General features: G+C 43.5%; 1 protein-coding gene across 1 annotated transcript in view; it reads left to right on the forward strand.

The window, feature by feature from the left end:
- Window positions 1-27,884, forward strand: part of DOCK5 (dedicator of cytokinesis 5) — a 188,526-nt gene that overhangs the window by 77,100 nt on the left and 83,542 nt on the right. The window contains exons 4-6 of the mRNA XM_089692497.1: window positions 23,057-23,109; window positions 26,137-26,233; window positions 26,312-26,460. Of these exons, the coding sequence (XP_089548623.1) occupies window positions 23,057-23,109; window positions 26,137-26,233; window positions 26,312-26,460 (299 nt within the window). The remainder of the gene's footprint in view (window positions 1-23,056; window positions 23,110-26,136; window positions 26,234-26,311; window positions 26,461-27,884) is intronic.

The following is a 27,884-nucleotide window of genomic DNA, read 5'->3' on the forward strand; positions in this document are numbered from 1 at the left end:
GTAATAGTTGTGGGGGATGAGATGATGGCAGAAATAAAAGGCAGTTTACTAGTTAGAAGCAGGATAGGCTTCTGTGAAGAGAGAGGTTTTCATTGATCGTCTAAAGATGGATAGATTAGCAGATAGCCGGGCAGATTGGGGTAGGGAGTTCCACAGGATGGGAGAAGTCCTGGAGGTGAGCATGGGAGGAGGGGACACGGGAACTAGAGAGGAGAAGGGAGGACCGAAGAGAGCAGTTTGGTTGATATTTTGAGACCAGGTTGGTGATGTAGCTGGGGGCAGAGTTGTGGATGGCTTTGTAAGTTGTTGTTAGTATTTTCAAATTGTATTAGTTGGGTGGAAGCCAGTGGAGGGATTGGCAGAGAGGGGTAGCAGACACTAAATGGTTGGTAAGGTGGATCAGCCTGGCAGCAGTATTCATGATGGACTGGAGGGGGGTAGCCTATGTAAAGGTAAGCCAATGAGGAGAGAGTTGCAGTAGTCGAGGTGAGAGATAACCAGGGAGTGAATTAGGAGCTTTGTGGTATCATTAGTTAAAAAGGGGTGTATTCTGGATATGTTGGAGGTTGAGGTGGCATGATTTGAACAGGGATTGAATGTGGGTATGAAAGGATAGTTCAGAATCCAGGGTTACCCCTAGCACCCTGGCATAGCACCCTGGCATGCAGGGATGGGTTGATTGTGGAGCTATTGATCCTGACCGAGAAATCCGGGGAAGAGGGACATGAGGGAGGAAATATTATGAGCTCAGTTTTGGATAGACTGAGTTTTAGAAAGTTGTGTGACATCCAGTCTAATACTGTATGTCTTAGTAAATCGATGATGAAACTGATGAGTTGACCTGAGGAGTAGAGAGATTTGTGTGCCATCAGCATAGAAATGGTATTAGAAACCATGGGAAGCTATCAGCTGACCCAAGGAAAATGTTTAGATCAAGTACAAATTTTAGGAACTGCAACCATTTTTATACACAGTCCCTTCATTTTCAGGGGCTCAAATGTAATTGGATAAATGAATATAATCATAAATAAAATGTTCATTTTTAATATTTTGTTGAGAATCATTTACTGGCAATGACTGCCTGAAGTCTGGAACCCATGGACATTACCAAAGACTGGGTTTCCTCCTTTCTGATGCTTTGCCAGGCTCTATCTGCAGCTGCCTTCAGTTGTTCTTTGTGGGTCTTTCTGCCTTTTAGTTTTGCCTTCAGCAAGTGAAATGCATTCTCAATTGGGTTGAGATCAGGTGATTGACTCGACCATTGCAGAATATTCCACTTCTTTTCCTTCAAAAGCTTCTAGGTTGCTTTTGCAGTGTGTTTTGGATCATTGTCCATCTGTACTGTGAAGCGCCGTCCAATCAACTTTGCTGCATTTGGCTGAATTTGGGTTGACAGTATATCTCTAAACACTGCAGAATTCATCCGGCTGCTTCTGTCTTCTGTCACATCATCAATAAACATCAATGACCCAGTGCCACTGGAAGCCATGCATGCCTATGCCATCACACTGCCTCTACTATGTTTTTTACAGATGATGTTGTGTGCTTTGGATCATGAGCTGTTCCAAGCCTTCGCCACACTTTTTTCTTCCCGTCATTCTGGTACAGATTAATCTTGGTTTCATCTGTCCAAAGAATGCTTTTCCAGAACTGGTCTGGCTTTTTCAGATGTTTTTTGGCAGAGTCTAATCTGGCTTTTCTATTCTTCAGGCTTATGAATGGTTTGAAGCTTGTGGTGAACCCTCTGTATTTGCTCTTGTGAAGTCTTCTCTTGATTGTAGACTGTGACAATGATATGCCCACCTCCTGGAGAGTGTCCTTCACTTGTCTGGATGTTGTGAATGGGTTTTTCTTTACCATAGAGAGGATTCTGCGATCATTCACCACTGTTGTCTTCCTTGGACGTCCATGCCTTTTTGTATTTCAATAGTGTTTATTAGTTTTAAGCAGTATAAAACAGAGGCGACAAAACATGCCCCCACAGGGGCTATCAATTGCACCGATAAGATAAAAAACATAATAATAAAAGAAAAACAGTGCTCTAACTTCAACAAGGCAGAAGGTACGCCCACGCAGGGGCTATCAATGGCACATAGGTTACAATGACGGTAATGAAATTCTAACTGCAATTAAAGGCAACTGTCAACTATCACCCAAAAAAACTAAGAGAAATGGAAAGAAAGAGAAGAGAAATAAGAGGAGAGAAAAAGAAAAAAAGGAGAAGAGGGGGCAGAGATCCAGGAGCGCCACCATCAAACGCCAGTGCCTAACGCCAGTACATCCCCATACTAGCCAAAGGAAGCGTGGGAAAGGCATATTGCAACCATGGTTCCCATATTTTCAAGAATTCACATTGGGAGTCGTTGCATATGCTCGACATCTGCTCATTAAGCATCATATTGGTCATACGATCCCGCACCCCCTGAAAAGGGACAAACGGACTCTTCCAGGCCTGAGCAATTGTTCTGGTGGCCGACAGAAACAAATAGGACACCAGCTTCTGCTGATGAGCAAAGAGACCCGGTATGGGGCAATGAAGCAAGGCATACCGAGCATCCCGGCGTATGGATAGATGAAACAACGTGAAAAGGAGGCCAAATACACGAGACCAAAAACGGACCAGTCTCGGGCATGACCACCAGATATGCAAGACATCGCCACGATGGCCACAACCCCGGAAACATCGATCACTACAAACGGGATTAGCCTGGGCCAAACGAGCCGGAACCCAATACCAACGAAACAATACCTTATAGGATGCCTCCAGCGTGGTGGTATTGAATGAGCATTTAGCTATGAGTGACCAGGCCCTATTCCAGTCCTCCGGATCCACATCCACCCCCAGGTCACGCTCCCACTGAACAACATATGAAAGAGAAGTATGCGACGGGCGTCTGTTCAAGGCTGCATAAAGAAGGGAGATAAGGCCCGGGGCGCCCGGGCGCTGCTGACAAAGCTGTTCAAAGGCCGATTTCTGGTATGGAAAAGAAGTGCCCCGCAGCGAGAGTAGCCAGTGCCGCAATTGAAGGTATCGAAAAAATTCCGCCGGGGGAACATCCCGGGACTCCCGAAGAAGATCCCAGGTAGGGAAGGACCGAGAAACCAAAAAGTGTCGTACCTGCGAAAACCCATGAGCCACCCACCAAGAGAACGCCCTTGGGTGATCTAAACCCGGTGGGAAAAGAGGGTTGTTAACAATTGGAAGCAAAGGCAGAAAGGGTGACATCAGGCCACTGGAATAACGTACCGAGTCCCAGACTCGTAAGCCATGGAGCAACATCGGGCTCAGCGATATAGGGCGCAGGGCAGGGGGAAGCCATAGAAGCGCCGACGGTTGGATAGGGGCACAGTTAGGTAGCTCCAGCAAGACCCAGAAAGGGACGTCAGAGGAAGCGTGCAACATAGACAGCGGGGCAATCTGGCTCGCCTGGTAATACTTAGTTACATTGGGCACCCCAAGGCCACCCTGAAGTCTATGAGCAAAGAGCGTATTTCTAGATACTCTGGGGTGCTTATTGGCCCAGATGAAACGCATAAGCTTCGCCTGAAGCAACCGAAGGAAATGAGGGGGAACCCGCACCGGGAGAGTACGAAAATAATATAACAATTTCGGCAGGACGGTCATTTTCACCAAATGAACCGTCCATGCCTTTTTATGTTGCTGAGCTCACCAGTGCGTTCTTCTTTCCTCAGAATGTACCGAACTGTTGATTCGGCCACTCCTAATGTTGCTGCTATCTCTTTGATAGATTTGTTTCACTTTTGAAGCCTTACAATGGCCTGTTTCACTTGCATGGACAGATCCTTTGAATTCATGATGTAGGTTCACAGCAATAGATTCCAAATGCAAATACCACACTTAGAATCAACTCCAGACCTTTTACCTGCTTAATTGATGAAGAAGTAATGAAGTAGCCCATACCTGGCCATAAAACAGCTTTTGATTCAGTTGTCCAAAGAATGCTTTTCCAGAACTAGTCAGGCTTTTTTAGATGGTTTTTGGCAAAGTCTAATCTGGCTTTTCCATTCTTCAGGCTTATGAAATAGAAAGGCTTAGAAATAACGAAGGAGTATCCCACACCTGGCCATGACACCGCTTTTGATTCAATTGTCCAATTACTTTTGGTCCCTAGAAAAAGGAGGGGTGGCTACTCTTAGCTGTAATTCCTAAACCCCTACTCCAATTTGGATGTACATACCCTCAAATTAAACCTTAGAGTGTGCACTTTCAGTCCATATCCATTATATAACTATAGCTTGAATATGTTTTGGTAAATACCTGAAAAAAATTGTGCCTGTGTGCAAATATATATGGACCTAACTGTACATGCAGGGCATCCAGTATCATTGTCACTGAGACAAAAAAAATTATAGAACATCCAAAATATTACAGTTGTTATGAAAACAAGTGGTAAAACATTCAGTGTGGACACAGTGAATGAAATCATGTGTATTAATGACTCAGAAAGGATTTCCCATAGTAGATTTTCTCTTCTCATCCTTCCTTCTCTTCACTTCCAAAACAGGAAGTAACGTAAAATCTCTCCAACAGGACACATCAAAAGATAGACAAGGTTGCTTACCCTTTTGAAAACTTAGTTTTTCTCATATATCCACTTTTATATTATTAATATTGGATTTGATAAGCAAATGAGTAGTTATTTCCCTGTAGACCAGTAGATGTTTCTATAAAACCACAGGAGTCCTCGTATATCAGAAAGTGAGAACAGGAAGAATAAACTTTGTCTGAGACCGAAGCTTTTTATTCAGGTAGATGTATTAAAAAGGGAACAACATTAAACAGAGAAGGGTGTCACCAGTGGTACCGTACGAGACTGACTGATAAGATACCTACCAATAACATTGGGAACGGTCAAAGTGCAGTGAAGCTATGATATTTTTGCTTTATGTGAAAGAGGTATTAGTAAAGCTGGGCAGTATAGAGTGTTCATTGGAGAGATCCTGTGGATTCTTTATCCAAATTGACTGGCCTTAGTGAGACTGTCTGTCTGATTCTGAGTCACTTAAGTCTTTGGGGAGCTTTCATCTAAAAAGGCGCAATCTACTTTTTTCTCCCAAGTTCAGCTCTTGCTGATGGCAATGGGCACAACCATGAACTTGGAGGATCAGCCTTTTGCTTCTACTAGTTCTGTTTTTGGACTAACCCTGCAGACTTCCAAAGTGGAAGTAAAGGCTACATATATGGTAAATATGCCTAAAACCACTCCATACCCTCTTCTCCTACCTATGCTGTATAATGCTGCTAAAAAAGATGTGTATAAATACCTTATTTCAATCCACTCTGGTCTGGTCATGTCATGCAGAAGCTCCGTCTCCCCCGTGCAATGGATCGGCTGCTGCAGGGAAGAGGATGAGGGAGTGTCAACGGGCAAAGGAAACCAGTGGTTTTCCTTTGCCTGTTCTTGGATTTCAGCCCCACTGTCAAGCACTCTGACACAGTGAGCCAGGGCTTCTGTGTCACGTTTGGGACTGGAGCAGATTGAAATAATGTATTTACACAAATCGTTTTTTTTTTTCCAGTGTAGAGCAGACCTTTGATGGGCCCTGCTGATTTGCCCCATGTTATCTTCCCAATTGGGTGCAACCAGGCACACAGTAGCTCGGACTGTCTCACAACTCAATGACCAGACCTGGAAATGATTTTAATGCTGGTTAAACTTGTTTGGGGTGAAGGGTGGGTGGTGGGATACTCCAGAATACAGTGCACAGAAATCAGAAGACACTCTTTGCCTCAGGATATTTCCCCTCTTGTCATACAATAGAAGACCTTGGGACCCCATCCCAGGTCAGCAGCACTGGAATATGTGCTCAAAGGGATAGAAGCAGAGGACAGTCACTAGGATCTTGCATTCAGGCCTTTATTCACAATGCCCCGGTATACTTGGATGTCTCCATCCAATATCAGCCAGACACTTCTCAAGTGAATTCCCTTGATTTGACTCCAACTATTTCCAGAAACTAGGCCCTCCAGCTCTAACAGAGCTGCGACCTCGATGAACTCCTATAGACCTCAGCTACACTGCCCTGAAGGGCATCAGCCCTTTAGGCTGGGGTCATCTCCTCCTGGTTAAGAACCCTGCTGCTCCAGGCCCCAGACAATGCTCTCCTCAGCCACCTACTGGACATCCTCTTCTCCTGGGATTACCTGAGACTACATGAATATTCAAGCTCAGGATCTTCCTCTTCCAACCCATTACATTCTAGAATCCATCAGAAGGTAGGGGGAAGCAGTTGAAACTGCAGCCAGTGAGACCCAAAACAGCCAAAAATAATAGCACAGCGCTCCATTGATAACAGAGGAGCTAAAGTACTAAATTTATTTGAACCTATCTAGCAACCTATTTTAGAAGGGTGCTATGCTATACCAGCTTTATACTGCATAGGGGGGAGGAGGGGGAAAGCAGTGGTTGTAAATGTAAGAGTTTTTGTTTTACCTTTTTAAGGCAAAAAATGTCCCAGCATTTGTATTGCGCCCCCCCCCCCCCCAACCTTATAATTACTTGAGTTCTATCTCAATCCAGCACTGTGTCTGCAGATCTCTCTCTCCCCACAGAACAGGGGCCATTAGCCCTCACTGCTGTCAATCAAATACTGTGAAGAAGGAGGTAAGGGGCAGGGCCAAGTTGCACTGAGCGTGTGTCTATGGACACACACAGCCCAGCTTGGGAGCGAGCCTGTATCTGCACCCCAATAGCAAGCAGTTTGCTGTGGTGGTGCATGCAGAAGAGAAGTCAAGAGCGCCAGCGGGGGACCCCAGAAGAAGAGGTTCAGGGCTGCTCAGGTAAGTATAACATGTTTATTATTTTAGAAAAAAATAGACTTTATAACCGCATTAAGCATACTTGTATGTAACCTTTGCTTGCCCTGTAATTACGAGTTTAAAAAAAATCACTTTTTCACCCTTGTAATGCTGGCTATACTTTGGGCTATTTTTCTTGATTAACTGCTTTAGCGCTGCCCCATAGCAGAAATACTGATACAGGGCATAAGCTGTGCGCAAAATCACATATATACGTGATTTTGCATTTCCGGGTAGGGGATAAGCGCGAGCCCTACCCACGCCACAATTCGCGGCCTTGGTTGTCAGTCACCGGGTCCTGGCCGGTGATTACTCGCCGCTGCCTGGTGATTGCCGAGCATCTCCGACGGGGGAGAACTGTAAACAAAACGGTTATCTCCCCTGTCAGCTCCTGCACACTGCTTTGCATGGCTGTGCATAGCCATGCAAAGCAGTGTGCTTACAGTGAAGCACAAACACAGAAAACAGTTATAGACGGCACATAGTTAACCATTTGATCACCCCACATGTTAACCCCTTCCTGCCCAGTGCCATTAGTACAGTGTCAGCGCTTCTTTCGCACTGATCACTGTATTAGTGTCACTGGGGATGTCCGTGACACCAAGTCAGTTCCCCCCAGTGTCAGAATGCCCGCTGTAGTCCCACAGTCCCGCTATAAGTTGCTGATTGCCGCCATTTCTTGTAAAAATACAAAATAAAAAAATTTCCAGTATCTATACCCCCATTTGTAAACGCTATAACTTTCACGTAAACCAATTAATTTACACATATTGGGATTTTTTTTCAGCAAAGACATGTAGCAGAATATATTTTGGCCTAAATTTATGATGAATTTAGATTTTTTTAAATTTTTTTACTGGACATGTTTTAATAGCAAAAAGACAAAGTTTTTTTTTCTCAAAATTGTCGGCCTTCTTTTTTATAGCGCAAAAAATAAAAACTGCACAGGCGGTGAAGTACCATCAAAAGAAATCTCTATTTGTGGGAAAAAAGGACGTAAATTTCATTTGGGTGCAGCGTTGCATGACCACGCAATTGTCAGTTAAAGTAACGCAGCGCCGTATCGCAAACAATGGCCTGGTCAGGAAGGGGGGTAAATCCTTCGGAGGTCAAGTGGTTAATCTAAACTGGGAATGTATTAACAGAATTTTTTTTTTTTGATGAAAGGGCGTTAAAGCGTTACATGTGAGCAGCATCACGCATGGCTGTGAGCTCTTCCTGATTGACAGAGTCACTCCCAGCTTTTCGGAAATCAGAACTTGGAAATGGCCCAGGTTTCCAGGTACCGTCTCTTGGTTTGGGCGTTGCTTTTGCAAACATTTAACATGATTTTTCAATCCTCAACCTTTCAATAATACTCCATTTTTATTATGTTTTATTATCCCGCAGAACACATGACATGACATTATTTTCCATGCTATGAGTTGTAGTTTTGGACAAGCTTCAGAAGGCTAAATACTTCTGTCAAGATTTTATTCGCTTTTGTTGTTATCTGTGAACTGTTGGGTAGATTTTACCTCCTTTCTTGTCCCCATTACAGCTAGACAAGAAATGAGTGGAGTGGCTGTCACTGTACCAGGAAGACACAGACACTTAGGCTATGTTCACACTAGCTTTGTTAGCAGGTGTTAGACAGGCATTTGGGAAGCGTTTTTAACGCTCCTCAAACGCCTATGAAAATTCTACACATGGCAGCACACAGTGCTGTTCAAACTGAAGCGTTAGCGTTGTGTCGCGGCAAAATTGACGCCTGATGTCGAGTCAGGAGGAGTTAAAGCCTCCCATTCAAGTCTATCGTGACGCTCTTCAAACGCCTGGCAGGCTTTTGCGCGGCGGTTGCAAGGCGTTTGCGGAGCATTAATACCATTAAACTTCATTATAGGCCTATCAAACGCCTCAAAAATGCGCATAGGGCGTTTGGGGACCGTTTGAGGAGCGTTAAAAGTGCTTCCCTAACGCCTGTCAAATGCTATAGGGGCATTTGGCAAGCTTTAGAAATTAATAAAGTGTGAACAAGCCCTTAAAGGCAGGATTTTTTTTCATTAGGAACACGGGAACGAAGTTTCAGCACTGAATGTATGTAATGGGGTAGGGTGTGCTGGAGTCTATTGATGCTGGCTGCTGGGTGGATCTGTTGTCATTGGTGGGGATCTGTTTTTGTGTGAGGGTCTATTGTTTCTGGTGGGGAGTCTATTGTTGCTGGGAGGTCTTATGTTTCTGGTAGGGATCTACTGTTGAGGGAGAGGTTGCTGGCTGCTGTGTCTGGTGTCTATTGATGTTGGCTGCTGGGAGTTCTTTTGTTGCTGCTGGGGCAGAGAAAAGGGGTAGGGAGCGGAGACAAGTGGGGACTCAGAAGGGGGGAGTTCCTGCAGCTATTCGCTGATGAAAAAAAGCCCTGCTTATAGGAACCTAAAAGAGGTTCTAACCCTTCTCCATTACTTCAGGAAGAAGTGGCATTTTGCCATGGATACCCCTACTGGAGTGATTTTCACCTACAGGATGAGAAGGAGAAAAAAAAAGTTTTAAAGTTCTTCCCAACAGCTGAGCTTCCCTAGATGCTTCATGGGGTACATACACTCCTAAGCAATGTTAATCTCCTCTATAACTCACAAATGTCTTCCAGCATCTACACACTGACAATAAGTGTCACTTATTATGTTGGGATAACAGAGTTACAAGCTGAGGACCATGACTGGAAGTTTAAAGCGTTACTAAACCCACAACCGTAAAATCAGTGTATATGCAGTGGCGCATGCTTGTTATACTCACTGTGGAACCTAAGGGGCTAATCCTCCGCATTGTGTAAAAAGGTTGTCTTGTCTTCTCTGATCCTCCCCTTCTACTGTCCCCAATCCATCTTCTGATAGAGAGCCTTGGGGGCAAGCTGCACATGCTCAGTTTGGTGTGTATTGCTAGAGAGTTTTCTTTTTTTGGAGAGTGCATGTGATCCGCACAGGGCCTATCAGCACTGTACAGACAGAGGGGTCCTGCAGCCTCATAGGACAATCAGGGGAGAATTAAAACTCCTCCTACAAGCTTTAACCAGTGCCCTGCTGGACACTGATAGAAGTCACAAGATTGCACAAGATTGATCTAACTGTTGATAAAAGGTATTTAGCATTTTATATTTACTAAAATAATTGCATTTCCATGTTCTGTGTACTGGGAGACCAGATATAGTGGATGCAGGGTCCTGGGTTTAGTAACACTTTAAATGTTGCAAGTATTGCTTCATGCAGCTTCCTCATAAGTTTAGTTTTTCCTCATATGTACACCTAATTACGGTAGAGCTAAAGGCAAAAGGTTTTTTTGGGGTTTTTTTTTTTTTTGGATAGAGTAAAGAAGCGTTATAACCCCTTTCTTTTGCCACTTTAACCAAAACTAAAAGCAAAACAAAAAAATGCCTTTTAGTTTATACTTTTAGTAAAAAAAAATACACGAAAGCAATGCAGAGGTATTCAGAAATGTCAGAAGATTTTCTGGGCCTTAACTCACATGATGGTTCTGAAGTCACAAATTAGAAGCAGAGTCAGATCTTTTGATAATGAAGTTGTTGCTGTGGTCTACTCTAGGTGTGCTCTGCTGTGACGATCATTCTCTCTCGAGTTTATTTAGGGCTTTGGGACCTTTTGCACATTGACTAAGCACTGGATCTTTATTTAAACTTCATGTCACCCTGTGTAAGCTTTGCTTAGCCTCTTAAATAGAAAAAAGGATAAAACAAATCTGACGGGAGATCAGGAATACAAAACAACCAAGAGGGCCTCACGAAATATACCATGAACTTGAAGGGCCATTCACGTGGGCTTTCAGTCTAGATCAGCAATGGGCAAACTACGGCCCGCGGGCCGTATACGGCCCGGCGGACCTTTTAATCCGGCCCGCGGAGCTAGGCTCCCGCAAGGCCAGTGGTCGGCAAGCCGCGGCTCTTTACAATAGATGCGGCTCTCCTGTGTGCCGGGCGCCCGCTCCCCTCCCTCCTCTCGGGCGGGCGGGCGACCTCCTCTCCCCTCCCCTCCTCTCGGATGGCCGCCCCCCCTCTCGGATGGCCGCCCCCTCCCTCCTCTCGGGCGTCAGGACTCTGCAGCTGTCAGGATGTAGGCGGGGCAGCGTGACGAACTCTTCTCTCACAGTCCTCCCTGAAGACCAGAACGGCGCGGGAATACGAGAGGAACGCGCGGAGGAGCAAAGGTAAGTGAATTGACACAGGGGGGACTTACTATATGGGGGACTTACTATATGGGGAATGAATTACTATATGGGGGACTTACTATATGGGGGATGAATTACTATATGGGGGATGAATTACTATATGGGGGTCTTACTATATGGGGAATGAATTACTATATGGGGGACTTACTATATGGGGAATGAATTACTATAGGGGGGACTTACTATATGGGGAATGAATTACTATATGGGGGACTTACTATATGGGGAATGAATTACTATATGGGGGACTTACTATATGGGGAATGAATTACTATATGGGGACTTACTTTATGGGGAATGAATTACTATATGGGGGACTTACTTTATGGGGAATGAATTACTATATGGGGGACTTACTATATGGGGAATGAATTACTATATGGGGGACTTACTTTATGGGGAATGAATTACTATATGGGGGACTTACTATATGGGGAATGAATTACTATATGGGGGACTTACTATATGGGGAATGAATTACTATATGGGGGACTTACTATATGGGGAATGAATTACTATATGGGGGACTTACTATATGGGGGACTTACTATATGGGGGACTTACTATATGGGGGATGAATTACTATATGGGGGATGAATTAATGTGGGGGATGAATTACTATGTGGGGGATGAATTACTATGTGGGGGATGAATTACTATGGGGGATGAATTACTATATGGGGGATGAATTACTATATGGGGGATGAATTACTATGTGGGGGATGAATTACTATGTGGGGGATGAATTACTATGTGGGGGATGAATTGCTATATGGGGGACGAATTGCTATATGGGGGACGAATTGCTATATGGGGGACGAATTGCTATATGGGGGACGAATTGCTATATGGGGGACGAATTACTATATGGGGGATTAATTACTATATGGGGGATTAATTACTATGCTTACTATGGGGGAATATTACTATACTTACTATGGATGACACATACACATCATTCATCTACTCTTGGTCCGGCCCCCGGGTCCAATATATGAACCCATTGCGGCCCTCAAGTCAAAAAGTTTGCCCACCCCTGGTCTAGATCCATCTGTCAGTTTTACAGAGAGATCCAGACTGGGGGTCTCTAAACTTTCCTTCATAGTTTGAGGGCTGGACTATGGGCAATGTGTATAGACATACATTATTATTATTATACAGTATTTATAAAGTGCCAATAGTTCGCTCAGCGCTGTACATTACAAAGGGGGACAAAACATGTGACAGAACAATAACAATACAATGCAAAACATGAGGGGATCGAGGGCCCTGCTCTTTCGAGCTTACAATCTAGGAGGGAGGGGATGGTGGCACAGGAGGAGAAAGCTGTGGGGGATGGAGTGGTAGGAAGATTGGAGGAGGTCAGCAAGTTAGCAGGGGGTGAGGTAGGCTTCCCTGAAGAGGTGGGTTTTCAGGGTGCGCCTAAAGAAGAGGAGAGTAGGTGATAATCTGATGGGTTGGGGCAGGGAGTTCCAGAGGATGGGTGACACCCTGGAGAAGTCCTGGAGGCGGGCATGGGAGGAGAAGACCAGGGAACTAGAGAGAAGGAGGTCTTGTGAGGAGCGAAGTGTGCGTGCTGGGCGGTACTTGGATATTAAGTCGGTGATGTAGTTCGGGGCAGTATGGTGGACAGCTTTGTACGTCAGTGTTAGGATTTTGAATTTGATCTGTTGCGCAGTCGGAAGCCAGTGGAGGGATTGGCAGAGGGGGTTTGATGGTGAGGTCATTAGCTTACTTGCTGAGCACAGGAGAATTGTATTTTCATTTCTTCCACAAGCTTTGCCTTAACATATTCCAATGTCAGTTCATCATCTGGCTGTGCATCAAGTGCTGTGACAAGCATTTCCTAACTTTCTGGTAAACTACTAATAGTGCTCTGACATGAAAATATTTTATTTCTTCCCCTAGACCTCTCAGGCGTTCATTTCCAAAGTGTGCTTTTTGTAATCCTGGCCTTTCTTTAGCTTGGTTTGGTATAGCTTTCTAATCAAATACAGTTTATTGCTGAGATTAGCTCTTTCATGCATTTTTTGTAATCCTTCCCACATTTTGTTAGCACTTTCACACTTCACACTTGCATATATGTATGATTTGATCATCTTCTATGCTAAGGGAGATTGTGCTCTGAGCTTTCTGATCTTTTTTTATCCACTCATGTGAAGGGTTTCCTGGCCTGACTTCATTTATACATTTCTATGTACCTTCTCTTATTTGCAGGATTTTCATCTTGAATTTACAAGACTGGTAGTTCTGGTTTGTCAGTTTAGCAAATGAAAGCTTTGTTGCAGCTGTGTTACTGGCAATTTTATTCGGTTGCTTTATCTTGCAGTTATTTACTGTAGCAGCTATGACTGGGCCCATAACCTGTTAGAAAGTCTGTATATAGCCCTACAGAACATACAGTGTACAGTCCACATGTGCTTTTCTGCTTCACTGCAACAAGAAAACAAAACTTTTTTTTAGAGAAAAGACATAGTTTACCATAGATGGCGGCTACAAATGTATAAACACTGCCATCTACTGTTTGAAGAATACATCTCTACTGAATACTGATGTAGTTTTTGCACAAAATACATGAACACTGTATACAAAAAACATCAGTTTGCACTTCACTTCATTTCAGTTTACATGAGTCAACATCGATCCTGTTCCATTTCAAATAGACCTGGACTGACATGGATGTAGGCACATGTAAATAGATGAGCATCCGTTTACATCCGACCACCCATAGACATACATTGTGGTTCAAAGGGGCCTAATATATGCTGAGCTGAACTGAAGAGATATGTACAAACTGTTGTAAACTGAATCCATTTTTCCTTAGAAAAAAATGTGATTTAGCAGATGATGCCCGTGTGAAAAGGCCCTAACATTTGGCAGCAACATCTTCTTAAAGAATTTCCATCAGTTAGATTAGGAACTGGAGGTAATGTAAGACAGCCAGGCAATCTGCATTCTCCACACAAGCTTACATCCAGAGTGATAAATCAGTACTTGAGCTTTGTTTTTAAAATTTCTTAGGGAAATTTAGAACTGGGGTAGAGTAAAGGGATTATAGGATGCCCATGGGAACCATCAGCTGAGGACAAATTTCCTGGAACTATTCACAAGCTTTTCTCTGCATCACGGTCTTTGTTAGAGAGCTAGCCAGCATCTGCTTGACGTACCACCCCAGACCCTAGATGAAATTCTCTTCACCCAGCAATCTGGAGTTATTCCTGAGCAGGGAATCTGGTTCCAGTCCCTTCAAATAGGTGAACAGTCACAAGTAGGGTGCTAACCTGGTTTCCCACCAGAGTGCTCCATCACCTATTTGCCAAGTGGGGTGTAGGTGTACTCACTCAGATCGTCTCCTGTACCACTTATGGGTTGGCTGCTGCTACCAGGCCTATCAGCTGGGTTGCTCCTTCCCTGCCATACAGGTGGTTTTCTCTCAAGGGGCTGGTGAGCTCTGAGCTTTCCTCCTTTCCAGCTCCAGGTCTGCTGATATGCTCCATCCCACTGGGCCTCCTCGCAGCCTCCTGCTTTCAGCTCCAAAACATTTAAGAGAGTCCGAGCCCCTTGCCAAGCCTTCTGTTGGGGATTGGCTGAGGTCCCTCAAGCGTGCAGCCAGCCACTCCTCAGTTCCACCCGCTGTCTCCAAGGCCTTCCTCCAAAAGCCTCAGAGCAGGGGGAAATTCCAGAGGGGCTGGCCTGCAGAGCCTCCCAGCCCTGACCACAATTTGATCCCTCTGTCTGTTACACCTGAGCTGCTACCCAGCTCCTGTCTAACTATCAGGATCTAGCTCCCCTTAGCTAAACTAGGAAGGTGCTACATAAGGTTAACGGAGATATTTGCAGATAGTAAATACAGGCACACTGGTTTAAGTAGGATGTTCACACATTTGCAATATACACTTAGTAAGGCACAGTATTATATCCATATATTACTCAGCATTGGCACAGTATTGCAGCAGTATAATACTTGGCAGTGGCAAAGTATTGCAGCAGTATATTACTTGGCAGTGGCACAGTGTTACAGTGGTATATCACTCAATAATGCACAGTATTGCAAAGTGTCAGTGTTCCAGGCTTAAACTGTTTACCAGAAGAAGGCTTCTGCTACAGAGGTGGAGAACTGCTGTGAGTAATAGCAACTCCCTATGTTACTAATGTAATCCTCAGTTGCTGATCCAGGTATCTGCATGCCTGTAGAGAACAAAAGGTGTCCCTGCATTGATCCTACTCAATCAAAAACCTCCTTGCCCTAACAGATCAACTTGCCAAAGGGGTCTCTTTCCCTCACTTATTCAGTTTCTGCAGGTACCTTAATTTACAGAGTCCTACACCAAGATGGCTGCCAGAGGTCATCAGAAGTTGTAGCATCCAATAAGACAGCTGCAACCACTGTGACAGCCAAGGAATCTCACAATGAACAAGTTTCCTCCAAAGATTCCCCTTCATCAATATAGTGACACGCCGCCACCTACTGAATGGAGGCCAAGTTGCACCTACCTACCTGTTGGCCAGGAAAGTACCCGTCCTAATAGCTAAATGCAAATGAAGGCAAGTTACTTGTCACTGGGTGAGTAGGGACTGAGGACGAACTGAGAAACTAGTTCCCAATTGGATCCACCTCACCTTTTGATTGCCCGCAGTGGGCAGATTCGAAAGCTGCTTTTGACCTTAATAACATCTATTGATCCGCTCACTGCTGTGCGCTGTCAATCAAAAGTAATGCGGACTTGATGGGAAACTAGTTTCTAGGGGTGAGGAGAAAGCTTATACTCACCCGATCCTTCATTCCATCTGAAAACGATGCTCCCCCATGGTCCAGCAGTGGACTGTTCCTGGTCTTATAGAGCCTACTATGGGCTTCAAGACATCAGGAACAATCCACAACTCAAGACTGCTGGAGCACAGGGATTCTGGGCCAGTCTTGTGCTGGGAGGGTCGGAGGTTTAAGTAAGTAAATCTCCTCTCTCCCAGACGAAAACGAACAGTTAAAAAAGCATGAGCAAATGAATGCTGAAACTCCTGCGCTGGACAATGAGCTCCACAATTTCAGTAACCCCACATGGAGTATGTTTTGGGAATGCAAGCCTTGCTGCTCTCAACGAAACAGTGAAATCCAAAGAAGCTGTGTGCAAAGAAACAGAGGGCTCACGGGCCTAGTGCATTACTTTCTAAAAATGAGATTTATTGAATAAAAGTAGTGTATACTCACAAAAGAATAAAATCAAAGGCACATCTTCCAGAGGTTCTGCCTCGAAACATGTCAGTCATTTGGAGGCCTAAAGTCCCCCAACAGCCACCATCTAGGGAGATTGGACCATGCTCTATTTTTTGTGATGTGCCTTTGATTTTATTCTTTTGTGAGTATACTACTTTTATTCAATAAATCTAATTTTTAGAAGGCAATGCACTAGGCCCGTGTGCCCTCTGTTTCTTTGGACACAGAAAATGAACAGTTAACCCGTGAAGTGTGGGCCCAGCCCCACTGCATGGGAGAACTTTTTTTGCCCGGAGATGGGCTTTAACATTTTTAAACTCTACCACCTTTACTTCTTTATAAAACACCTTTATCCACAGCCTTCTGCCTCTACCCTACTTTTGGGTGGAGGTCCACTTCTCATTGCGTCATGTTCTGAATTATGTACTCTATTTATATTCTTTAGTAAGGGATATACAAAGTACAGTGACCAGTGTGAAATAATCTCTTAAATAGACTAATTATAGTAAGTGGAGCGCAGCTTGCCTTGGGTTGCTGTGCATATTATCACTGCCCTTTGCTCTGCCTTATCATTTTGTGCTCCATACCTCCCAGTGTCCTTCCATGGGCCTGTGTATAGTGCAGGGCTTCTGTATTAAAGTACTGTACATGTAAATCCTACCAAATTATGGACAGCAATCACATAACACTGAGCTAACATGTGGATTATCAATAGTAAGTGCTTACCAAGAATAACAAATGCTTACTGCAGATAAGTGCAAGTTACCACGGTGTGACATCATTGTTTTGTACTATTTGATAGTGATGACTGACTTTATTACAGTGTTGCATTTTCATAACTTGGTCTTGGAACATGAAAGTATATCTAAACCCAAAACCAAAAATGTAAAATATTATAGATTACTAGGGCTTGGTGTAGGGAATTTCTTGTGTTTTGAAGATTCTTTATATTCACCTGGTAATCCTGCAAATACCATGGTTGTCCCCCTAGGCTGCTCTCCTGATATGGATGACAAACATATCCATGTCTCTTCTTCTCTATTACATGGGGTGCAGGGCAGATGGTAGTTTACAAATGTTAGGAAGGAAGATATTCTTTGGTTAACTGGAAGTGACAAGGACACTGGATTTCTGGTCAGATCAACAAGTATTTTCTGAACCATTTGCAACAGTGATGCAATCTGGTCATTTGCTGAAAGTGATTCTAAACCTATTTTTTTTTTCCCTGTAAAATAACGTTATACTTACCTGCTTTGTATAGTGGGTTTGCATAGAGCAGCCCCAATCCTCCTCATCTTGAATCCCCCACCGTTGCTCCTGGCCCCTCCCCCCTCCAAGTGCCACCATAGCTAGAAGTTTGCTATGGGGGCACTCGTGTATCCTCACTCCCGAGCCAGCTCTGTGTGTCCATTGACACATAGAGCATGGCTCAGCCCTACCCCCCACTCTCTCCTCACTGACTGTGATTGACAATGGCTCCCACTGCTGCCTCTCTGTCTAGTGAGGAGAGAGAGCGCTGAGTGGGCTGCTGCTCTCGTGCTCATCGCTGGATCAAGATTGGGCTCAGGTAACTATAAAAGGGGCTGGGGGAGGAGCTGCATGCAGAAGGTTTTTTTTTACATTAATATATAGAATGCATTAAGGTAAAAAACCTTCTGCCTTTAGAACCACTTTAACTTAGGAAAAAAAAAAGAAAACCAATGCATCCACCACTTCTAAGGACTGTGAACCTCACCATATTGCACGTTGTACTATGACTTAGTAATTGGGTATACACAGCTTTATTGCAGCGGGAACATTGACGCCCAGCACTGAATGTATGTATTGGCAAGAGGTGCTGAGGTGTGCTGGAAGGTTTATTAATGCTGGCTGATGCTGGGGATCTATTGTTACTGGAGGGATATTTTTTTGCATGGTGGTCTTCTTGTTTGGAAAGTCTGTTGCTGGAAGGGATCTACTTTTGAGGGAGGGGTCTATTGATGCTGGCTGCTGTAGAGTCTATTGATGCTGGCTGCTGGGGGATCTCTTGTTGTTGCAGGGATGATATTTTGTTGCCAGGGTCCAGTGTTGCTGCGGGAATCTATTGTTGCTGGAGGGGGATCTATTGCTGCTGGCTGCAGGGGATTTTTTTTACTGCATTTCTTTTTATCACTAATACCTTCCATACAGATTACCTAGCACTACAAAATAATTGGCTCTGTATTCTCTATAAGGCTCTATACTGGGAGGTGGGTAGAGGGTTTAACTAAGGGACAGTGCTCAGAGATGGGTAAGGAAGCAGGGACAAGAAGTGTTTCAGAAGGTGGGAGTTCCTGCACCTATTCCCTTAGGGAAAAAAAAGCCCTGGGTATACATTTAGGTTAAAGTGGTTGTGAAGGCTCAAGGTTTTTCACCTTCCTGCACTCTATGCATAAAGGTAAAAAAGCTTCTATGTTCACATTCCCTCCCAGCCCCCCAATACTTACCTGAGCCACCTCTCAATCTCTATCCCACTACTGTCAATCACAGCCAGTGAGCCAATGAGGAGAGAGTGGGGACGGGGCTGAGCCACGCTAATGTGTGAATGGGCACGCACAGTAGCAATCCTGCTTGGGTGCCCCCATAGAAATCTGCTTGCTGTGGGGGCACTTGGCAGGAGGGGTGGCAGAAGCACCAGCAGGGGATTCAAGAAGAAGAGGAAGATCGGGGCTGTTTTGTGCAAAACCATCACACAGAGCAGGTAAGCGTTTTTTTTTTCTTTAAATCTGCCTTTAATATCACTTCAATAGTAGTTCTATAGCTATATTTCATCAGTTACTTATAATTTACTGTAAAATGAACATCAGATTCTGAAGGTCACATGGTTATAAAAGTAATGAATGAATAATGGTCAGTTCTGACCTTTATCCCTTTTCATAATAACACAGCATTAAAAGGTAAATATCTTGAAGGACATTACTCCAGGTAGATTTTTCATTTTTTTTACATTTAAGGTGGAGTGATCAGGGTTTGAGCGCCCTTGCCAAGAGCATGCCCCATAAATTTTTATGTGGAGGGTGAGCGTTAAAGTGCTTCTGCGCCCTCTAGTGGATTTTAAAGAAAGACGATGAAAGTTGCTGTAGGTGAAAACTGTTGTGAGAACCACCGTACTACCAGAGCTAGATGTTGGTATCATTACATTTTTTGTTGGGTGTGTAGGCTTCCTATAAAAATTTTAAACTACACTATTTATATCTGCCTTCAATGTTTGGATCTGATTGCTGATATGGCAAAAGCTAGCTGTACATGGGCTGAATCTCTCAGCCGCCATTCACATGTGAGTGTTTTTCTGCTGGTTTCTCTACGACTGACTACACTCCTCATGCAGAATCCTGTTCTAATTGTTCCTGTTCTCACGTTTGCTCAGTCGCCATATGCGTTTCGCACTACTCTCAAAAAGTACATGAGCCTTTATTTTTACTAGTACGGATTTCTTTTTTGAAACATGAGCATGTTACAATAACAGGATCAAAAGTGGTACTGTCAAGTATAATATTGGTACAAGCAGTGTGGCGAGCCTTTATTTTTAGTGTAATTCAGGCATTTTTGGCCACATAAACGTCAATGGGAGTACCTGTAAATGCACAATATGTGCATTTTCATGTGTTTTTGTGCAAATGTTTACTTCTGAAGAATCCCTCTCCTCTAGAGCTACCCCTTGCCCAACTGAGCAAACTCCTGAAGCTTGTTACATGTGCAAAAATGCTCATAAAACACCTGAAAAAATCCTTCAGAATCATCATTAACCCTAGGTTCACACCTATGCGTTTTCCGCAGCGTTTTGCAGAAATGCACTACAGTCCATTTAACATGATTTCCTATGGGACACGTTCACATATCCGCGTTTCACCCGTTGTGCTTTTTGGAAAGGGTCAAAAAGTTGCGTTTTTGATTCTATAGATTTCAGTGGAAACACTACAGAAAAGCATGTAGTGCATTTTTGCCATGTTTTTGATGCAACAAGGCAAAAAAAAACGCAACGCAAAATGCACTGCAGAAACGGATCAAACACAAACTGCATAGGTGTGAATCTAGCCTAAAATCAAGCACCTAGGCATGCAGACTGCTTCTACAATGATTTGTGAAAGAATGGACTGCTCTCCGGAGCTCAGTGACTTTAAATGTGGTACCATGATAGGTTGCCACCTGTGCAATAAGTTCATCCATGAAATTTCCTTGCTACTAAATATTCCACAGTCAACTGTTCGTGGTATTATAACAAAGTGGAAGTAACTGGGAACAACAGCAACTCAGCCACGAAGTGGTAGGCCATGTAAAATGACAGAGCGGGTTCAGCGCATGCTGAAGTGCACAGTGCACAGAAGTCATCAACTGTCTGCAGAGTCAATAGCTAAAGACCTCCAAACTTCACGTGGCCTTCAGATTAGCACAACAACAGTGCACAGAGAGCTCTATGGAATGGGTTTCCATGGCTGAGCAGCTGCATCCAAGCCTTATACCACCAGGCACAATGCAAAGCGTCGGATGCAGTGGTGAAAAGCACGCCGCCACTGGACTCTAGAGCAGTGGAGATGTGTTGTCTGGAGCGACGAATAACACTTCTTTATCTGGCAATTTGATGAATGTGTCTGGATTTGGCAGTTGCCAGGAGAACGGTACTTGTGTGACTGCATTGTGCCAAGTGTAAAGTTTGGTGGAGGGGGGATTATGGTGTGGGGTTGTTTTTCAGTGGTTGGGCTTGGCCCCTTCGTTCCAGTGAAGGGAACTCTTATGGCGTCAGCATACCAAGACATCTTTTGACAATTTCATGCTCCCAACTTTGTGGGAACAGTTTGGAGATGGCCCCTTCCTGTTCCAACATGACTGCGCACCAGTGCACAAAGCAAGGTCCATAAAGACATGGATGAGCGAGTTTGGGGTGGAGGAGCTTGACTGGCCTGCACAGAGTCCTGACCTCAACCTGATAGAACACCTTTGGGGTGAATTAGTGCAGAGACTGCAAGCCAGGCCTTCTCGTCTGACATCAGTGCCTGACCTCACAAATGCACTTCTTGAAGAATGGTCAAACATTCCCATAGACACCCTCCTAAACCTTGTGGACAGCCTTCCCAGAAGAGTTGACACTGTTATAGCTGCAAAGGGTGGGCCAACTCAATATTGAACCCTACGGACTAAGACTGGGATGCCATTAAAGTTTAGGGGCAGGCATCCCAATACTTTTGGCAATAAAGTGCATATGTAAACCCTCACCTTGTAAAACAACCCATTCTCTTTAAAATATAAATTAAAGGAGAAACATTTGTGTATTGATCTAAAAAAACATTATACATTTTTTTCCCTGTTTTAAAGCAGAGTTCCGCTCACTCTGTCAAAAAATAAAAGTCAGCAGCTACAAAAACTGTAGCTGCTGACTTTTAAAAAAACAGTCACTTACCTGTCCAGTGGTGTGTGTCCTGCAGTCCATTTCATCAGCTGTCCGTCCTGTATTCCAGGAGGCTGGCATCTTCAGTGTGAGCACCCAGCTGTGATAGCTTGTGGCTTCACAGCTGGGTGCCCACTGTGCATGCGCGAGTAGCGCTGCGCTTCATGAATGGTCCTATAGTCTTCTGGAACCTGTCACGTGTCCCAAAAGACTACAGGGAGGACACCTTCCAATCGCCTAGGCGATCGGACCAGAAGTGGGAACGGGTACCTGTCAAATTCGGGTTCCCGCCCCCCAAAGGTGCCAATCTTTAATGGGGAGTGGGGGAGCAGTCCTTAAAGCGGAATTTCCCCTTTTGGGTGGAGCTTCGCTTTAAGTGATCACATACATTCTAAGCTCCTTATGTATCTGAAAACACAGAGCTGGGGGAAGGAGAAACAGCAGCATACTGAACTTCCAAGTGAAAGGCTGTGCAGCGTGTGAGAAGACGTCTGATCATTGGAGGAGAGCACACTGAGTTCCCAGCACAGCTAGAGAATTGACCACGCTGTGCTCTCATGCCTAATGTAGTCAGTTTTTAATAGGAAAGCAGAGGGACTGGCAGGAACAGCTCAGATTTCACACACAGGAAGCAATACAAAGAGAACAGGATACTTTTTCATACAAATACATGGTACAGCAGGCACATATTAGAAATATAAAATGTTGGGTTTAAATATTCTTTATAGCTGATCTCCAGACACAAAAACATTTATTGAAATATATTCTTCAATAGCCAGAATGGATATAATTCTGTGTTATGTGCACCAGATGCTTTTGCCAACCCAAATATTACCTTGCAAAAGTAGTAGAGACATTATCACTATGCTCTACATAGCCTGAGCAGAGAGCTGAGCTGTGGGACGGACCCAGCAGGTCCCACCCACTACAGGTTGTCTGAAGAGAACTACAGGGTGGGAGGAGACAAGACCAGTCACCCTCCACAAGGAGAGAGAGCAGTAGTGATCGGTCTTTATTAAAGGAAGCTCCTGCACAGCGGAAAAAATTCACACTGGATAACTGCACAGATCTAAAGGAAATAGACAAAGCTCACCAAGATTCAAGTGAGAATATACATGGCTCTTGTATTTGGACAATATACTGTATGCTTATCCTGGAGTTCAGCTGTCATCATAATTCAAGTCCATTTCCATTCTGATTTAAATTCATTAGTGACTTCCAATATTCACTTTAGGAATGGTGTTACTGAAGAACTTGTTGCTTTAAAAAACATATACTAAGCAAATCTATTCTCTGTGTACCTAGCATTTTTACTCTGAATGTGCAGCTATTACCACTACCCCACTGGTTGCTTTGAACACTCCTGTATTTTCTTTCCTACTACGTATTTAATATTTTTTCTCTTTTACAGGGGATATTTCCAGCTGCATATATTCATCAGAAAGAAGTGACAGATGACAAAGGGTGAGCATGGAAGAGTTCCACGTCTTCTGTATGCCTTTGGCAGAGAGCAGCAGTTAAGGAATCACTTTATTAGCAGCTAAAATAATGAAATCAATGTGGAATAGGACCTAGGTTTTATTACACTTAATTTAATACTCTGTATATAAACTCTGAAACATTATGTGACAGTGATAAATGGCTGGTTGATGCTAAGTGGAAGTTGTGTAGTGTTAGCTTTTGCCAACAAAAATGTTTCACTAGCGCATGCAAAAATACATTGCAAGTCATGGGTGAAAGTTCATTTTAATTTCTGTCATGCATTACTATAATGTGTTGATTACTGAGGAAACCATGGTATTAAAAAAAAAAATAATAAACCAAAAAAAATAGGATTAAAATTCTCATAAAGTAGAATAGAGAGTAAAGACTTGAGTAACCCATACGTTATGCACAGGTGGAAGGACAGAAAAATGCTCAATATTCCCCTATCAACACAGTGTTGATGGGGGAATCCCTCCCACAGCTCTATTGTGTTCTGCCTGTGGGGAGCCTTTCCTGCCGGTAGAACACAGTGATCGCTGCTGGTGACTATAGTTGCAGGCAATAATCACAAGCTAAAAATCTGACAGGCTGGTTGTACCAAAGTCGAATGATGGATCAACTTCAGTACAACCAGCCTGCCCATAAGTGGATCGAATCTCAGCCAGTCCCTGCTGAAATGGTCGAGATTTGATCCATTTATGGCCAGCTTTGTACCTAATGACTGCAGTGAGTGCTGTACAGGGTGGGGTGCATTTGCCTCTTTGGCCAGTACTAATGGGATATATTGGGTGGCACTAAATGGAGATGCATCCCCATTTTGACATATGCCAGGAAGGACCCATAGTCACATGCTGAGCATTGCATTGGTACCCTTTCAAAACTGTAATTACAGCACTTGGTAGAGAGATGTCCTCCAGGAGCAACTTCCTTCTTTTTTTTTTTCTTCTTACAAATAATTAAAAAAATATAAAGGGAAGGGGAGAATATTTATAACATAAATGAATTAGAGGTACCCTTCCAAGGGTCCAGCATGCAACCTCAATTTCCAATGTAGCAAATAACAAAAAGTATGATGCTGTCTGGTGGACTTTACTTGTGAGACTTCACTTTGCCCCGCACTCAGTTTTAGACATTGGGGCCGATAAACTATTGTGTTTCAAAATTTTTATAGTGCACAGGTGATGAGCACTTGACATACACCAAATATACATCAAAGTGCACCTATGTTGTAGTGGATTTGCAATTTGGGCCGTAAACTAGAAAATTACAAATTGCAATTTGTTACAGGAATATTAACGTTCCATATGAACTATATATTAATCACAGATCAGTTGCAGACTTGCACTGATAAGTTTCTGTACAGACATTTGCCAGAGGGAGATTGAGTCAGGAAAAGCTACCTCCTCCCAATGCCTAGGTGAGCAGAAGGGAAGAGGCAGTCTACAGGTTTCCTAGGACAGACATTCACCAAAGGGAGCAGACAGTGGGTATCTCTGTATTGGTCTGCTGCCTGTGTTTTCCTCTCCGCCTTGTGATTCTTCCTGATTGAGAAGGAGAGAGGAGAAGTAGCAATATAATGAGCTGCTACAACTCTCTGTATTGCACCCTGAAAAATGACAGGGCATCGGGTGTGCACTGTCACTGTGCAATGTACACCCAATAAATCGAGGTCCTGGAGGGAATTGCACCATATATCGTTTATCTGGCTCTTTGTCTTTGACTAGTAACCAGTAGGCATGATTGCTCTTTACAGAGATTGGTTGACATGGACTACACTGTGCAGGGCATCATCCTCCCTTTACCTTTGGCCCTGTGTGTATTCTTGCAGTTTAGCCAGCCTTCTTTTCAGGGTGCCACCAATGTCCATCTACATGGAATGATCTTCCCACTGTAGATGTTGCTGTTGAACTTTCCTAACCTTCCAGTCATGTCCTACCACTGTCTGATGTATAAATCCAGTCCCATGCTGTCCAGTAATTCCCCTGGAACCAGTTGATTCACTATACTTTACTAGTCACTTTAAGGGATTATTAGTCTCACAGCTAATACAAAGATGTAAAGCCAAAATCATTTGACTTAGTGAGAGATTATTTTTGAAGCATTACCATGGGTCACCACAAGCCAGGGGAGCTAGCCTAGATATAGACAGGGGCGAACTTAGTGTTCCATAGAAAACCTTTAAATTCAGATGATTTTTGAAGGCTAATCTGGATGTAACATTACAGGTGTTAACTTTTCAATATCTTAACTAAAGTTCTCATCACTACACTGGCACCTTGCTGATTTCTGGTGAAGGATAGGCCAGCACTAGTCCCTCAGGGGATTTTCTTAATTGGTCTTTTTTTTTTTTTTCTTCATTTAAGATCCCCCTCTGTAGCAGCACAGTTTACATTGGCAGTAAGTTTGCTACATTCTACAGCTGCTAGACATACTAGCACCCTGATTTGTGTTGAACCATAATAATGCTTCAATAACCATCTCTCTCTAGACAGTTGACTTCACATTGGATAACATTGTTGCATTACCAATAAGATTATTAATTACTGTTTAGTATAATGTGCTCTATGATACTATTGTATCATATATTATCAAGTTGGGCCATGACATGCTTGTAGGGATATTGTTCTGGGTGCAATTGGTGACAAAAGTCCATAGTATATGAAGCAGGCAGTAGGCGCATCTCAACGGGACTAAAAACAGGAATTTTCCAATGTAGTTTCATCAATGTCAAGGTTTTGGTGGGACACAGCCTGCATTTGTCAAGACTATTGATCATATTTATTTTTAAGAACTGCTAGGTTTTTTTTAGAATGGGGTTTCCTTGTTATATTACAATTTCATTTACCCATTTAATTTATAAGTATAGTTCCAGTTATTCCTACAAATCGATCCCATACATTTATTTCTTACTAAGTGGTGATCGGAAATTGGACTGGAAAGCCCTGGCACTAAAATAATAGTTAATAGTATGTCCCACACTGTGATAATTTACCCTCTCTATTCCAGGTATCATGAGCCAACAGGTCCCAGTGAACTTCCTCTGGTTCAAGAACTTACAGTCACTCTGCGGGAATGGGGGGTCTTGTGGCACTCGCTATATGTGGTAAGATTAATTCTACCAGTAAGCTTTCATTTTTTAGCCTGATTGGTCTCACTGTCATTATGTATTATCATTTATTAGTACAACCAGAGAACGCAGTTCACACAAATACAAGAAATGATGTCACAACTGATGGACTGGAGATCACAGATTATGTCTGGCACTCTACCCAAGGATGACTTGGCTGAACTGAGGAAAAAAGTGACTGCTAAAATCGACCATGGGAATCGGTGAGAAGGCAGGGTGGAAGATCCATTGTAAATTGAAGCTTTAGTAAAATTGCAGGCATTTGAATTTTTTTGGTCTTTAGTTTAGAGTGGAGTAAGACAAAATATATGCTTACGGGAAGATAACGCTGCCAACATTTGTCAGTATCTGGTTTACTGTCCTCTTGGGCAGTGGTTCTCAACCTGTGGAACCTCAGGACCCATATTTGTCCTTGGACGTTAACTCGCGACCCAAAAATTGTTTAATTTCTGAAACCTTATCATTTATTCCACAAAACAACTTGTGTAGTATTCTACAATGTATATGCACTTTTTAAACCGTAAACAAATGGCTTCCTTCCTGTATGGATAGTGTAGTAATCCCAGTGCTAGTGAAAATGATTGATGCATTTACTTTTTTTTTTTTTCTTTTTTGCTAAATTATGTAATTTTAAACAAAAAGCTAAGAGTGTTCACCAGGTTAGACAGGTGGCATATAATGAGCACATGTAGTCACAGACACTTAGCAGCGTACTTTTTGCACATCACTGTCGTGAGGGGTTTATAACAGGGCTGACTGGCAAATTTTTACCTGGGGGGCGAGTACCACACATAGGCCCCAACTCTACCCCCCCCCCTTCCCGTTTTAAACAAACATGGCAAGAAAATTACATAAGAAAGCACTTTTTTAGACTTTTAAAATAATTATTTTAAGCATACGTAAAATAACAAAAATCCACTAATTCCCCCTTTAAGCAATGTCCCCTCCACCTCAAACTAATCCATTAAGCTGAGCAATGCCTCCTCTACTTCTCACCCTCTCAAAGGTACACTAAGTTAAGAGTATTAATGTCTTCAGTGGCTTTTTAAATAAAAAATATAGTTTGTGCAATATTTGTGTGAGGGTTTTCAATCCTCCACCCCCCACCCCCACCCCCATTTCATTCAATCCCCCCTTCCATGTCCTGCTTTAGCTCACCCTTTCATACCCTCTTCCTTTCCCCTTGTATGCTCTTTCACATCCTCCTTTAATACTCACCTTGACCCCCTATTCATGCCCTCCCGTTTCATGGTTTCCTTCAGTCTTCCCCTTTCATGCAGTTTCAGTCTCACTCCCCATCACCATCGCTTTCCTGTTTTCTTTCATTCCTATCAAAATGCACTCTCCATCATTCTGCCACAACCCAGGAAAAGTACCTAGTGGAGTAATTCCCTGGCGTCCAGTGGTGGTTTTCTACCCTCCTGTGCAGCTGCCTGGCTGGAAGGAAGCATGGTTATATGTCATTTCCTCCTAGCGCTGCCGCAGAGGAATGAGCGTGAGGACCGTCAGACCGCTTTGTAAGTGCATGGAGCACACTACCTTAAACCCACGACCAGCTGGCTGCAATAATACAAATATTAAGGCCGGCCGTAGTTGTGGTCCCAGCCGTCTTAACGTTTATTTTAAC

This window comes from Staurois parvus, unplaced genomic scaffold (assembly GCF_062004578.1).
Source record: "Staurois parvus isolate SC_StPar_1 unplaced genomic scaffold, SC_StPar_1.0 ptg000586l, whole genome shotgun sequence".
Classification (NCBI taxonomy): domain Eukaryota; kingdom Metazoa; phylum Chordata; class Amphibia; order Anura; family Ranidae; genus Staurois; species Staurois parvus.